General features: G+C 46.5%; 1 protein-coding gene across 10 annotated transcripts in view; it reads left to right on the top strand.

Moving 5' to 3' along the window:
* Window positions 1–12,248, top strand: part of inpp5b (inositol polyphosphate-5-phosphatase B) — a 246,141-nt gene extending 233,893 nt beyond the window's left edge. For all 10 annotated transcript variants that reach the window (XM_038801314.1, XM_038801334.1, XM_038801323.1 and 7 more), the window contains 2 exons: window positions 1,512–1,623; window positions 11,975–12,248. In XM_038801314.1, coding sequence (XP_038657242.1) covers window positions 1,512–1,623; window positions 11,975–12,099 — 237 coding nt within the window. In that variant the 3' untranslated portion in view covers window positions 12,100–12,248. The remainder of the gene's footprint in view (window positions 1–1,511; window positions 1,624–11,974) is intronic.
* The last annotated feature ends 3,639 nt before the right edge of the window (window positions 12,249–15,887 follow it).

Below are 15,887 nucleotides of genomic sequence, written 5' to 3'. Positions count from 1 at the left end.
TAATGCACCTGCTGCCCTTCTGTTAATTGTATATCAATTGTGTTTACTTATATGCCAATGAAGGGCATTAATTGGGTTTAATTTAAGCAGGTACATAACTAGAGTATTTCAAATTGTCGAATTGTAGATAATATTATTAAAAGCTTCAGTAGGATAAAGAGAAAAACTACTTCCTCTGGTGGAAGAACCCGGAACAAAGGGGCATAAAAGGGAAATGGGGCACAGTGGTAATTACACTAAATTAATAATCCAGAGGCCCAGATTACTGCTCGGGAACACCTGTTAAAATCCTCCCCCCCCCCAATGGCAGTTGGTAGAATTTAAATTCAATTAATAAATCTAGAATTAGAAGCCAGTCTCTGTAATGGTGGCCATGATCACTATCATTGATTGTTGTAAAAGCGTGGTTCACTAATGTGCTTCAGGGAAGGAAATGTGCCGTCCTCTCCTAGTCTGGCTTGCATGTGGCTTCATGCCCACAGCAATATAGTTGACTCTTAACTGCCCTCTGAATTACTTTAGCAAGCCACTCAATTCAAGGGCAATTAGGGATGGACAACAAATATCGGCCTGGTCAGTGACCCCCACATCCCGTGAAAGAAGAAAGGAAAAGAAAAATTGAGGCAGATCATTCAGGTGTGATGTCAGGAAGTACCTCTTCCTGAAAGAACTGTGGAGGCCTGAGTGTCACTAGAAGGTTTCAAAACTGAGATTTTAGAGTCGTGTTTGACAAGGATATTAAGGATGCTGGGACCGAGCAAAATAGCTGGAATTAAGATACAGATTAGCTGTGATCTAATTGAATGTTGGAATAGACTCATGGGAGCTGATAGCTATCACAAGAACCATGTTTTTCCATCTCTACAACACTGCCTATCTCTACCCCGACCTCATGTCAATGACTTTCATTGCAGCCTTGACTTCTCCAGTGTCCCCTTTGCTGGCCTCTCGACTTCATAATCTCAAAATCGTTCAAACCTCCCCTGCCCACAGGCTGCCCACTCAATCATCATCCGAGACCTTTCCACCTTACTGTAGTTTCCAATCCCCCAAGAAATTGAATTTTGCTCTCATCTGAAAGTCGCTCCACTGCATTGTCCTGCTCTGCCTCCAGCTGATACCACCCTTTCCCCTCCTCCATTACTTAAGACTTTGGTCTTCTTCACTTGCCTTTGTCCACACAGCCTTCACCTGCCTCAACCACAATATCTATCCAAGTTTTCCATCTCTTCAGCTTCCTCTCCAACTTTAAAAAACCCCGTCAAAGTCCATCCTTCGGTCAAACTTTCCTTTAAATATTGGCATCCACACTTTACTTTCTCTTCTAGGAAGCACCTTGGGATTTATTTAAATGTTATAGGTGCTATATAAATGCAGGTTTTGTAAATGAATTTGACTGACATCTGTGCACTTAGCGCGAAGAATTGTTTTATTATGCGTTTAAGTAAACACTGAATGAGTTATGCCCAACATAATATGTTGTGTATTTCTGTACCTTTTTCTCCTGTTAGGTTGTTTCCAAGCTACCTCAATGCCATAAGAATGTATTCAATTATTTAATGGCTTTCCTTCGAGAACTTCTGAAAAACGCTGTTTGCAACAACCTTGATGTGCCTACACTTGGTAAGCTAAAAGGTTCCTCGCGAAGACAATTGTAGTGAATTATGTGTCAGAGGGAATAAAATCAAAGACTAATTGGAGATTTGCATGATGAGAACCAGAGAGACATGATGGCCTTCAAGTTGCTGTATTTGGCAAGAAGTCCCAATATTGGACCTCGTGCCTCATTTCTTTGAAGTGACACAGAACAGCCCGGGAATAAAAATTAACATTTTGCCCGCTGCTGAGGTTGTCGTAGATCTCTGGTAAGTGAGGAAGATAATCGATTGGGTCAAGAAGGGCAGTTATAAACTAGTATTGAGAAGGGTGGGCATTTCTGCATCAGGAAAGAAGCCAGCTGCTCCGTGGGGGAGTGGCTTGTGCTCTTTCAATGTAGGCTCCAGATTCAGGTAATTAGGGGCACCTTGCTGCCGGCCAGCACCATATTGTGCTCCCAGGTTCAGCATGTGGCGTGTGAAGTGCTGAGACATTCAAAATTACAAGTGGTTCTTGCACAGGTGACTAATTTGAATGAACAAATAGAGAAGGCAGTGCACTTACCACCAGAAATGCATGTGGACTTCCTTCCTGCGATATTGCACATTGACTTGGATGATTTTGGCAGCATGTAGCACAGTGGTTAGCACAGTTGCTTCACGGCTTCAGGGTCCCAGGTTCGATTCTGGCTTGGGTCACTGTCTGTGCAGATCCGGCCTGCACGTTTTCCCCATGTCTGCGTGGGTTTCCTCCAGGTGCTCCGGTTTCCTCTCACAGTCCAAAGATGTGCAGGTTAAGTGGATTGGTTATGCTTAATTGCCCTTAGTGGCCAAAAAAGGTTGGGTGGGGTTATGGGGATAGGGTGGAGGTGTGGGCTAAGTAGGGTGCTCTTTCCAAGAGCCGGTGCAGACTCGATGGGCCGAATGGCCTCCTTCGCACTGTAAATTCTATGATTTTAGCATGAAGTATGGGTATACCATGGCACACTGATTTTCTGTGCAACTATTTCTTCAGTGGTATGATAAATTTTACTGAGCAGTGCACCAAGAATTTTTTTTTAAAAATATTTTTATTAGGGTATTTGCAAGCTTTTATAATAATAACAGCAATATAAATATGGTGCAATAGGCATTTCCACCCCATCCCAATCTTCACACCCCCCAACAATAATAAGAAGAAAAAAGTCTGCCCCCCCCCCCCCCCCCCCCTTTTTTTGAAATTCTGCTTCTTCAGACATTTTAATTTTCTCTGAGAAAGTCGACGAACGGCTGCCACCTCCGGGTGAACCCTACCATTGACCCTCTTCAGGCGAACTTTATTTTTTCGAGACTAAGAAACCCAGCCATGTCACTAACCCAGGTCTCTGCACTCGGGGGCTTCGAGTCCCTCCACATTAATAAGATACGTCTCCAGGCTACCAGGGAAGCAAAGGCCAAGGCGTCGGCCTCTTTCACCCCTTGAACTCCCGGCTCTTCCGACACTCCAAAGATCGTTACCTCCGGACTCAGCACCACCCGTGTTTTGAGTACCGTGGACATTGCCTGAGCGAAACCCTGCCAAAGCTTCGGGCATGCCCAAAACATGTGGACATTATTTGGTGGGCTTCCTGCCTACCTTGCACACCTGTCCTCTACCCCAGTGTTCTTGAAACTTTCTTTCTGGGGACCCATTTTTACGAACTGGCCAGCCTTCGGGACCCAAACCGGCCAACCTTCGCGACCCACGCCGGCCGACCTTCGCGACCCACGCCAGCCGACCTTCGCGACCCACGCCAGCCGACCTGCGTGACCCACCCTTTTCTCTTACCTTGTTTGCTGCTGACAAAAATGGAGAAAATGGTTTTGGGTCCCTTTGGCCCTCATACACGCTCCTCCAATGGAACCTGTTGGATGAAGGTGAAACCTTCCGGTGTCGGAAAGTATGGAGTCTCCATCTGTCCAAAGTTCTCAATTTTTTCCTGTAAAATTTTATCAAATATCCCCCCCCCCCCCTCCCCCGAACTTGTAAAAAAAAAATGAGTAAAATAAATGGAAAAAATGAATAAAACACCCCCCGAACTTGTAAGAAAAATAAAATGAATAAAATAAATGGAAAAAAAAAATTAAATGAATAAAATAAATGAATAAAAACCACTTGTAAAACAAAAAGCTGCAACCGTTTTTAAAAAAATAGCGGCTGCACTGCGCATGTGTGCCCGATTTGCGCATGCACAATGCGGCCGAAGTTTTTTACATGTTCGCGGAATGCGCATGCACGCCAATCATCGCATGCGCAATGCGGCCGATTGTAAAAAATTTTACATGTTCTCGGCTGCTTGCAGCCGGCGTTATGAAAAGCCGGCTGCTGCCTGCTGCGCGGGGATTTGGGCGTTCGGGAGCATCGCAGACAATGGCTCCGCGACCCTCCCGACACCCGTCCGCGACCTACTCACGGGTTGCGCCCCCGGCTTTGATGAAAACTGCTCTACCCCAAAAAAGTTGCTCATCCGGGCCACCGTCATGTGTGCCCAGTGGACTACTTTGAATTGTATCAGGCTAAGCCTGGCACATGATGAGATGGGTTAGGTATGTTTTGGCGCAGCCGTTGTGGCGTGGCCATTTTGGCGCCGGCTGTTTTGGCGCCAGACGTTTTGGCGCCGGACGAAATAACATTTCTTTATTTGTAAATTAGCCTCAGTTCAGTTGGCTGCTGGTGCGGGTCCGCTGTCACAAGTGTTTCCTTCTATCACCATCTTTTTATATATTTTTTAACTAAACCAATTCGCATACCCATATGATGGCTGAGGAAGTATCAACGAAACGTGGTAAAGAAAAATTTGTTCATAACAGATTCCTTTACGTCTTTGACAAAACAAGCAACGGTGACAGCGAAGTGAAATTTTGGCGTTGTGAGCAAAAAAAACGGTGGAAAGCACGGCTCCATACTAAAGCTGCAAACGTGGTGAGGCAGCTGAACAGCCATTCGCATGATGCTTCTGCTGCACAAGTAGAGGTTGCACTAGTGAAAACTAAAATAAAAAAGAGAGCACAGGAAACCCTTGAGGCACCGACTGTAGTTGTTAATGAATGTTTGACAGACATATCCCAAGCTAGTCTTCCAGCCATTCCTAATATATCTGCTTTGAATCTTGCAACAATTTACTAGCCACAAAAACTTAAAACATTTCTGTCGTCTGCGCCCAAACGGCCGCGCCAAATTGGCTGCGCCCAATTGTCCCCTACCGTGATGAGGATGTGTTAATCCTGCTTAGGGCATCCATTCACAGACCTGCCTCTATCTCTCTGCCTTGCTCGTCTTCCCACTTGCCCTTAAGCTCCTCCACCGGAGTTTCCTCCGATTCCAAAAGTTCCTGGTAAATATCTGATACCTTCCCCTCTCCCACCCAGGTATTGGAGACTACTCTGTCCTGTATTCCCCATGGTGGCAGCAGCGGAAAGGCCGGCACTGTTTTCTCAAGAAATCTCCCACCTGCAGATACTTAAACCCATTCCCTGCTGCCAATTCAAATTTATCCTCCAAGGCTTTCAAGCTGGGGAAGTTTCCGTCTATAAATAGATCCCCCATCCTCCTAATTCCTACTCTTTGCAACCTCCGGAACCCACCATCCAGCCTACCCGGTACAAACCGATGATTATTATAAATCAGGATCCAAATCGATGCTCCCTCCACTCTCTTGTATCTCCTCCACTGCCCCCAGATTCTCAGAGCCACGCAACCACCACCGGACCTGTTGAGTATCGGGCCGGCGAGAACGAGAGAGGTACCGTTATCAGTGCTCTCAAACTTGTGTCTTTACATGAAGTCGCCTCCATCCGCTCCCACACCAACCCCTCCCCCACTACCCACTTCCTAATCACGGCTATATTAGCTGTCCAGTGGGAATTGCAAAAGTTCGCCAACCCACCCTCCCCCCGACTGCGCTCCAGCAACACTTTCTTCACTCGCTGGGTTTTACCCGCTCACACACAGCCGGAAATAACCTTATTCACCCGCTTGAAAAAGGCCTTTGGGATGAAGATGGGGAGGCACTGAAAGACAAACCGAAATCTGGGGAGGGCCATCATTTTCACGGTCTGTATCCTCCCTGCCAGTGATAGCGGGAGCATGCCCCATCTCATAAAGTCCTCTTTCATTTGTTCTACGAGCCGGGATAGGTTGAACTTGTGCAGTGCCTCCCATTCCTGGGCTACCTGGATTCCCAGATATCGAAAGCTCCTTCCTACCACTCTAAACAGCAGATCTCTCAGTCTCTTCTACTGCTCTCTTGCCTGGATCGCGAACATCTCACTTTTCCCCGTGTTCAATTTCTACCCCGAAAAATTACCAAATTCCCCAAGGATTCGCATAATTTCCCCCATCCCCTCCAATGGGTGTGAAATATACAAGAGCAGGTCATCTGCGTAAAGCGAGACACGGTGCTCCTCCCTTCCCCTCCTCCCCCAAACCAGCCCTTTCCAGTTCCTAGAGGCTCTTCACGGCCATGGCCAATGGCTCAATGGGGAGAGGGGGCACCCTTGCCTCGTCCATCGGTGTTGTTTAAAATACCCCGATCTCAGCTGGTTTGTACGCACACTCGCGACTGGTGCCTGATAGAGCAACCGCACCCAGTCAATGAAGCCCTCACCAAACCCAAACCTTCCCAGCACCTCCCACAGGTAATCCCACTCCACCTGATCAAAAGCCTTCTCCGCATCCATCGATACCACCACCTACATCTCCCCTCCTTCTGAGGGCATCATAACATTTAAAAGCCTTCGAACATTGGCCTTGAGTTGCCTGCCCTTTACAAATCCCGTCTGGTCTTCCCCTGTCACCCCCGGGACACAATTCTCTATTCTTGTGGCCAGTATCTTAGCCAGCAGTTTGGCATCCACATTCAGTAGAGAAATTAGCCTGTATGACCCGCATTGCTCCAGATCCTTCTCCCGTTTCAAGATTAATGAAATCGAGGCTTGCGACATTATTGAGGGGAGGACTCCCTTCTCTCTTGCTTCATTAAATGTCCTCGCCAGCAGTGGGCTCAATATCTCTGAAAAATTCTTATAGAATTCCACCGGTTGGCTGTCCGGCCCCGGGGTCTTGCACGCCTGCATGCCCTCCAGCCCCTCAATTATTTCCTCAATTTCAATTGGGGCTCCCAGCCCTTCCACCAGCCCCTCATCCACCCTTGGGAACCTCAACTGACCCAAAAACTGTCTCATCCCCTCCATCCTAGCCGGGGGTTCCGACTCATATAATTTGCTGTAAAAGTCCTTAAACACCTCATTCACCCCCACTGGGTCCAGGACCGTAATTCCACCTCTACTCTTTAATCTCCCTGGCCGCCTCCCTTTTCCTGAGCTGGTGCACTAACATTCTGCTTGACTTTTCCCCATACTCTTAAATCACCCCCATTGCCTTCCTCAGCTGTTCCACTGCTTTCCCTGTAGTCAACAGCCCAAACTCTGCCTGTAATCTCCGCCGCTCCCTCAGTAGCCCCGCATCCGGGGCCTCCGAGTATCTCCTGTCCACCTGGAGTATCTCCTCCACTAATCTATCCCTCCCAGCCCGTTCCACCTTTTTTCTGTGGGCCTATATCAAGAGTAATTCCCCTCTGACCACTGCCTTCAAAGCTTCCCAGATTATTGCTGCAGAGACCTCCTCTGTATCATTTGTTTCCAGGTAGTTTTGGTTGGACTTGTTCACCCGCCCACAGATTGCTTCGTCCACTAACAACCCCACTCTCTCCAACCTAACGCGTAGATCCACCCAATGTGGGGCATGATCCGACACTGTGATTGCCGAGTACTCCGTATCCACTACCCCCGGTATTAGAGCCCTGCTCAGAACAAAGAAGTTGATGCGAGAGTATACGTTGTGGACATGGGAGAAAAAAGAAAACTCCTTCGCCCTTGGCTGTGCAAACCTCCATGGGTCTACTCCCCCCATCTGTTCCATAAACCACTTAAATTCCTTTGCCGCGGCTGGCATCCTCCCTGTCCTGGATTTTGACCGATCGAATTCCGGATCAATGACTGTGTTAAAATCTCCCCCATGTGACTCTAAGTCTGGGATCTTATCTAACACCCACCTCATCAATTCCACATCGTCCCAATTCGGACCACATACATTCACGAGTACCACCCGCATCTCTCAGCTTCCCACTCACCATTATGTACCTATTGCCTGTGTCTGACACGATTCTCCCTGCCTCGAATACCACCCGTTTATTGATCAAGATCGCTATCCTCCTGGTCTTTGAATCCAGGCCTGAGTGGAATACTTGGCCAACCCACCCCTTTCTCAATCTAGTCTGGTCTACAGCCTTTAGATGTGTCTCTTGTAACATTGCCACATTCACCTTCAGCCCCCTCAAATGCGCAAACGCGCGAGCCCTCTTGACCGGCCCATTCAACCCTCTAACGTTCCATGTAATCAGCCTAGTCGGGAGGGGCTTCCCGCCGACTAGCCATCACCCTTTTAGGCCAGCCTCCAGCTCGGGTCCCCGGCCTCCTTGAGCCCCCCCTCAGGCATTCGCTTTTCCCGATCTCCCATTTCTCCCCAAGTAACAGTTCCTCTCCTGTCAGCAAAGCAGCTCCCCCCCACCCACTCCTACCGCAGAATGTGTTCCTTGTCGAAGAATCGGTGCAAACATACCATCATCGCCCTCGGCAGCTCGTTCGCTCGGCGCTTCTTCGCAAGGGCTCTGTGTGCTCTATCCACTTCCAGGGGCCGAGGGAACGCCTCAGCCCCCATCAACTTCTCCAGCATGTTCATCACATAGGTCCTCGCATCTGATCCTTCATTGCCTTCAGGGAGGCCGACGATTCTCAGGTTCTGCCTTCTGGACCTGTTCTCCAGGTCCTCCAATTTCTCCTGTATTATTTTCTGGCAATCGTTCATCATCTCCTCCTCCTGGATCGCACGTCTGTAGGTTTCTTGATTCTGCATCACCTGATCAATCGAAGCCTTGATCGGGTCCAGCGTGTCCTCCTTACGCTTGGCGAAGCAATCTTCAAAAAACTTCACCAGCTGCTCCGTCGACCACTGTGCCGTCTCCCTGCGGCCCTGCTTCTCCGCCATGCTTTCCCACGTTGCCAGCTCTGTTCGCGTCTTCCTTATAGAAATTTGTCTTCTCACACGGCCACTTCTAGTCCAATTCTCCTTACACTGGAGGGGGATTTCTCCTCAGCGTCTCACTCTTCACCGATTTAGCCAATAAAATCTGGGGGGAAAAGGAGAAAAAGGTCCAAAAGTCCATCACAGGCAGGAGCTATCAAATGTGCGACCTACTACTGCATGGCCACCACCGGAAGTTGAATAAAATAGTTTTGAACAAATGTTTGTTGAGAAATTTGATATGGGCAGCATGTTTCTCCGCAGTGGGAGGTGGTCCGCTGTTGACCAGAGCGGATCTATTGGCCCCACCGCTGTCAATGGGATTTCACATTGAATCCACTCCCTCTGCCGCCGGGAAACCCATGATAGGGGTTCGTCATCGGCAGGATCAGAAAATCCCACTGGTGCAAACAGCCAGAAAATTCCAGCCAATGTATGCAAAATAGTTTTATAGTAACGACAAGGGGAGTCCGGCGAGTTCACAGGGAGACGTTTATTCAGCTTTACAGCGGCACATACAATGGGCCTGGTTACACATTGGCCCAACAACACTCAAGAAGCTCAACACCATCCAGGACAAAGCAGCACGGTAGCACAGTGGTTAGCACTGTGGCTTTATAGCGCCAGGGTCCCAGGTTCGATTCCCCGCTGGCTGACTGTGCGGAGTCTGCACGTTCTCCCCGTGTCTGCGTGGGTTTCCTCCGTGTGCTCCAGTTTCCTCCCACAGTCCAAAGATGTTTAGGTGGATTGGCCATGATCAATTGCCCTTAGTGTCCAAAAAGGACAGGGGGGGTTATTGGGTTACGAGGATAGGGTGGAAGTGAGGGCTTAAGTGGGTGGGTGCAGTCTCAGTGGACCGAATGGCCTCCTTCTGCACTGTATGTTCTATGTTCTTCCACATATATTTAAACCCTCCACCACCAACGAATCGTGGCAGCCGTGTGTACCATCTACAAGATGCACTGCAGTAACTCACTAAGGTTCCTCCAACAGCACCTTCCAAACCCACGACCACTACCATCTAGGACAAGAGCAGCAGATACTTGGCAACCCCAACACCTGGAGGTTTCCCTTCAAGTCACTCACCATCCTGACTTGGAAATATTTTGCTGTTCCTCCACTGTTGCTGGGGCAACACCCTGGAACTCCCTCCCTCCCTAACAGCACAGTGTGTGTACCTGCACCTGAAGGACTGCAGTGATTCAAGAAGGCAACTCGCCTCCACCTTCTGATTCCCGGCTTGGCTCACTGTACGGAGTCTGCACATTCTCCCCCTGTCTGCGTGGGTTTCCTCCCACAAGTTCCGAAAGACGTTCTTGTTAGGTGAACTGGACATTCTGAATTCTCCCTCTGTGTACCCGAACAGGCGCTGGAATGTGGCGACTAGGGGATTTTCACAGTAACTACATTGCAGTGTTTTTTTTTCTGTTTTAACTCAGTTTTATTATCATAAAATATTGATTATGTTAATGAAGATGACTTTAATAGTATGCTGAATGACCCCCTAGCTTTCTAAACCTTCGATTTAGTTTCCGTGAAAATTTCATGCAGAACGGTTTACTTACATGCTGTCTTCCTGGGGATTAGCTATCTTTTTTTATCAATGTTTTTTATTGGGTTTTTGAACAAAGTATATTTACCATTATGTACACAGGATAAGAAACATATATATATGTATACACATATATAGAAGAGAAGGGCACACCCAAACATACCAAAGAAGAGAAAATAGTAAATAGTTTTTTAAAAATACAATAAAAAATAAAATAGAATAACTGGGAAGGTATTGTGCAGCAGCTCAACAGCAGCAACTCTATACACCTGGCAAAATTATTCACAACACATAAGTGGGCAACTGTTGTGGGGGGGGGAGGGGGGGGGTGGAGACTGGGGAGGTAAGTATACATTTGGGTGCCGGAGAAACAATTACAGTGGGCAATACTCGAATGGGTCTGGTGTTGTTGTTGCTTGCTTCTCCTGGACGGATATCGCTGCCGTCTCGCGCTCACCTCCGCTTCTGCCGTTCCTCCTGTCTTTCGTCTTCATTCTCCTCGTTCCCTACTCCTGGAGATGCTATGTTCGTTATTGTGTCCCGTGCCTTCCTTCCGGCACTCAGTTCCCTGCCTCCCCCCACCTCCCTGGTTCTCCTATCTTGTTCCCTATCTCTTCTCTTCTCTCTCTCTCTCTCTCTCTCTTCTCCCCCCCCCCCCCCCCCCCCCCCCCCGGTCCTTTCTTTCCTCTTAGGTTTAGCTGCCCCTTCCTCCCGGTCTATCTCTCCCTTTCGCACTTTGGCTACTTTCCCCTGACTCTTGGCTACCTGGCTATTCTTCCTCATGTTCGTTGGCCACAAACAGGTCCCGCAACAATTGCGTGAATGGCTCCCACGTTCTGTGGAAGCCATCGTCTGACCCTCGGATGGCGAATTTGATTTTCTCCATTTGGAGAGATTCCGAGAGGTCGGACAGCCAGTCTGCAGCTTTGGGTGGTGCTGCTGACCGCCAGCCAAACAGGATTCTACGGCGGGCGATCAGGGAGGCAAAGGCAAGAGCGTCCGCCCTCCTCCCCAGGAATAGATCTGGCTGGTCTGATGCCCCGAAGACTGCCACTTTCGGGCATGGCTCCACCCTCATACATTGCAGTGTTAATGTAAGCCTACTTGTGACACTGCGCCACCGTTCCGCCCACTATTCCTCCTTTCTGTTGGCTTCGACAAATGCTGGTTAATTCCCGATCCAATCAGGATAAAGGAACAATCATCCCCCGCTGGATGAACCTCATGCATGTCACATGCAGATATTTACAGGTTTATAGTTTCTTTTTCTTAAAATGTGACTGGATCCAGTCTGGGGGCAGCAGGGTAGCATGGTGGTTAGCATAAGTGCTTCACAGCTCCAGGGTCCCAGGTTCGATTCCCGGCTGGGTCACTGTCTGTGTGGAGTCTACACGTCCTCCCCCTGTGTGCGTGGGTTTCCTCCGGGTGCTCCGGTTTCCTCCCACAGTCCAAAGATGTGCGGGTTAGGTGGATTGGCCATGCTAAATTGCCCGTAGTGTCCTAATAAAAATGTAAGGTTAAGGGGGGGGGTTGTTGGGTTACGGGTATAGGGTAGATATGTGGGTTTGAGTAGGGTGATCATGGCTCGGCACAACATTGAGGGCCGAAGGGCCTGTTCTGTGCTGTACTGTTCTATTCTATGTATCCCATGTCCCACACTTCACTTGGTGTTATGAATCAGGATTATAGGCAGTCATTTAAAATGTGCAACTTTTCCTCTCTTCACAGCAAGCATCTTTGGAGCACTATTGCTGAGACCACCTCCTAATGCCACAATTCAATATGACGTCATTGAGAATAAGAAGGCAGCACAAGCGTTCATTTCACATTTCCTTCTACTGAAGGATGGTTAATCGAAGCAGCCTGACCCAGCCAACATAGTGTTTATTTTCTAATTTTCAATAAAATTGTACAATTTCAGTCAAGAGTATTTTTATATGAAGGTAAAGGTAAATATCTTTTGAATTATGCAAGTGTTTTGGAATACAGGAACAAGGTTCTACTTATTTTGTAATGTAACTTTATCTTTGTGTGTTTAAAGCTTCAGAGCTGGAGTCGTTCTTGTCACCTTCATTTTATAGAAGCACCCTGCAATGTTTTTGATGTTGCATTTAGTAATGCATCAGATGCAGGGAACTGACAATTTTATATGCACATGATTTTTAAAAACTGTTTGAAAGTACAGCCCTGCCACTTCCCTTCCCTGCTTGTATCAGGCAAATGATGCACACCACTTTCCGTTGCCTTAGGTGTCGGTAAAAAGACGGTATTTAAATTAAGCACAGCGCTATTGGAGGTCATTCAAGTAACTGTTTAACATATAATTAAACTGTAATTACTCATCACTTAAGTCCTTTCAGGCAGCAGGCTGAAACAGGAGCTGCCGTGGTGGTGAAACTGGACAAACCACTGCATACTCGGCTCTGTTCATCTCTCCCTACATGGCTATTGTGAAACATGTTCACCTTGCATAGACTGTCTGTGGCCAGGTCTATTTTCCATAAATATAACAATATAGAAGCCCAGAGGTCCTCTTCAGGTCACAACACCAAATTTCGACTGGGAGCTGTAGAGAAACGGAGAGGCTGTCTACAAGGATCCACTTCCTGGCCATTATTTCAGTCAGTCACCTCATTAAGAGAGAGCAGGGGTGAATATCTGAACTCCAATCCAGAGCTGACACTACCTAAACAATAATGTTACGTTTTGATTTCTGAAGTTGTCAAAATTCTGCATAAAATTGGTCTAAGCTGATGCACTGCACCTAATGGGCAAATCACGTTTGTAAGGTATTAATGGAGTCGGAGAGATGGGAGTTTTGTGACTGAACTTCAGTCACAAGGAGTTTCCCTGATGGAATAAATATGTTGGGTTACATGTTTGAGTTGATAAAATACTGCAATTTTGAGTCCATGGGGGCAGCACGGTAGCATTGTGGATAGCACAATAGCTTCACAGCTCCAGGGTCCCAGGTTCGATTCCGGCTTGGGTCACTGTCTGTGTGGAGTCTGCACATTATCCCCGTGTGTGCGTGGGTTTCCTCCCACAGTCCAAAGATGTGCAGGTTAGGTGGATTGGCCATGATAAATTGCCCTTAGTGTCCAAAGTTGCCCTTAGTGTTGGGCGGGGTTACTGGGTTATGGGGATAGGGTGGAGGTGTTAACCTTGGGTAGGGTGCTCTTTCCAGGAGCCGGTGCAGACTCGATGGGCCGAATGGCCTCCTTCTGCACTGTAAATTCCATGTAAAATTCTATGTAAATCTATGTATTTCAGACGAATAATAGTAGGGTAAGAATTAATTTAATTGCTGTGTCAGTTCAAATACAGACTCGTCCACAATGAGAGAAACAGAACTTGGCTCACTTAAAACCATTTTTCCTATTTTTGAACTAAGTCAGTCATCAGAACAAAGAATTTCCATCTAAGTGATAAATGTACACCTGTGGTTCAAGAGAAGCTGATGGAGCAATGTAGAGCATGTACAGATCCCAAGTTTCAAACAGAGTGACCATTGGATCTTTTTGAGCTGATGTTATAATGTGGATTTGTGAGACATACAAATGTTTGACTTTCCTTAGCATGGTTGGATCCTGGTAAAAGATTTGCCAAGAAATGTTCTGGTTACAGCAGGACTTCTGTATAAATTTATACATCGTTGTACCATAGCAATTTCAGTCTGAGCAAACAGGCACTGAATGGAATCAAATGTATTTTAAATGCAGGAAAATCAACACCTTTGTGTTGCTTCCAGAGGAAGTGGTTACCAAGGTGTTAATCTAGATGCTTGGGTGAACATGTTAATCCATGATCAAGACTCTGTTATGCTAAAATACTTTGATAAATAATTGCATGTAGTATGATTGGATTGGAAGTGGATAATTCCATTGAGACTGTTTATTTGGATCAAGTGAATTTTATTTTAACTTTGAATTCACTGGAATGAACCTAATGATGACTCCTTGTTTTATCCTAAAAATCATGTCCAGCAGTGCTTTAGTCAAAATTCATTCCATTTATTCCCCTTGACACAATCAAGGTTCCAATTGGTTTGATGCTGTACTTTCTATTCTATTCATACATTAATGGGCAAGATTTTAATGCACTAAAAGCCAATTCAGCTACATAAAGTTAAAATCAGGCCAATTGTGCTTGTTTTACATGTCAAGTAGTATCATGATTTTTTCCTCCTAAAACATATTTATACGGCTTTTGTCGATGATAAGGATTTTGTGGTATCGAGTGGTTGTCGATGTTGGACAAAGCTCAGGGACTCCATCAAGATATAATTGTACACTGTTGTCCTCTTTTTTTTTGTATGAGCGAATTAATATTTTCCCCCTGATGCCTGCTGTTCCTCTCCAGGTCTCAGCCAGGTGGGCAGTTCGGGTATCGGAGGAGGCACATTCCCAAGTAACTGGTAAAACATTGCTCTTGACAAGGAAACATCGCAAAGTAGCTCCAGGATAACTCCTTACCCAATATTTAGTTTTCCCCCATTTCCTTTTCTTTCCCATATCGACTTTATGAACTCACAGTAACTTCACTGAGAGGGGGAATTTACTAGAGTTTAAGGTTTGAAGTATCCCTACACTACACCTCGACTGTGTTCCTATAATACTGCATTCCAATCTAAGTAGTTTTCTTTTCGCTCTTTTACTTCAGAGTGCTATGCTGCCTGCTGAGTATTTTTGTTGTGCTTCAACACAAACACTTTAAATGCACAGGCAATTCAGTCAAGAGTAAAATTGTCGGGCAGCACGGTGGGGCAGTGGTAGCACTGCAGTCTCATGGCGCCGAGGTCCCAGGTTCGATCCCGGCTCTGGGTCACTGTCCGTGTGGAGTTTGCACATTCTCCCCGTGTTTGCGTGGGTTTGTCCCCACAACCTAAAGATGTGCAAGGTAGGTGGATTGAACATGCCAAATTGCCCCTGAATTGGAAAAAATGAATTGGGTACTCTAAATTTATAAAATAAAGAAGAAAAAATAGTAAAATTTTCCTTTTTTATAACATACAGAAAATGATGATTGTTCCTTTGTGAGTTTCAGGATCTATGTGTGGTGTGTCCTACAACATACAGATATCTAACTCCAGACTCATGTTCCAGTGGTGCATGTGTTATTTGAGTACATTCAACTAAGTACTGAAACTATTTAAATTTCAGAAAATAATGTTTTATTTCAAAGTAATTTTTAACTGCAGTCTTTGAACCCATGTTGTAACGACAGGAGGTATAATATGACAGGTTCTGGCTTGATAGTTCAGAGGTAGAATGCAAAGACTTCCAAATTGTGAACTTGAGATTGAATACAGATGAGGAAGACTATTTGGCCCATCTTAGGTCATCCATATAGACTGAACCCAAAGTACACCATTGCAACATCCAGTTTTCCTTTTTCAACAACTGCACAATTTTTGTCTATGCTTTAAATGGAAATTAAACACCTTGAATGAAGAAAACCTTCCTGATAATCCATCTACATTTCACTTGTTTAAACCCTGTTTGACCTACTCATGCAGTTTTGCCCCATAAATTTAGAGTACCCGAGGGTGGCACGTGGTGCAGTGATTAGCACTGGGACTACGGCCATGAGGACCTGGTTTGAATCCTGGCCCTGGGTCACTGTCCGTGTGGAGAAAAAT

This window comes from Scyliorhinus canicula, chromosome 1, assembly GCF_902713615.1.
Source record: "Scyliorhinus canicula chromosome 1, sScyCan1.1, whole genome shotgun sequence".
In the NCBI taxonomy this organism is placed as follows: domain Eukaryota; kingdom Metazoa; phylum Chordata; class Chondrichthyes; order Carcharhiniformes; family Scyliorhinidae; genus Scyliorhinus; species Scyliorhinus canicula.
The sequence above is the reverse complement of the archived record's forward strand: the minus strand, read 5'-3'. Positions and strand labels throughout refer to the sequence as shown.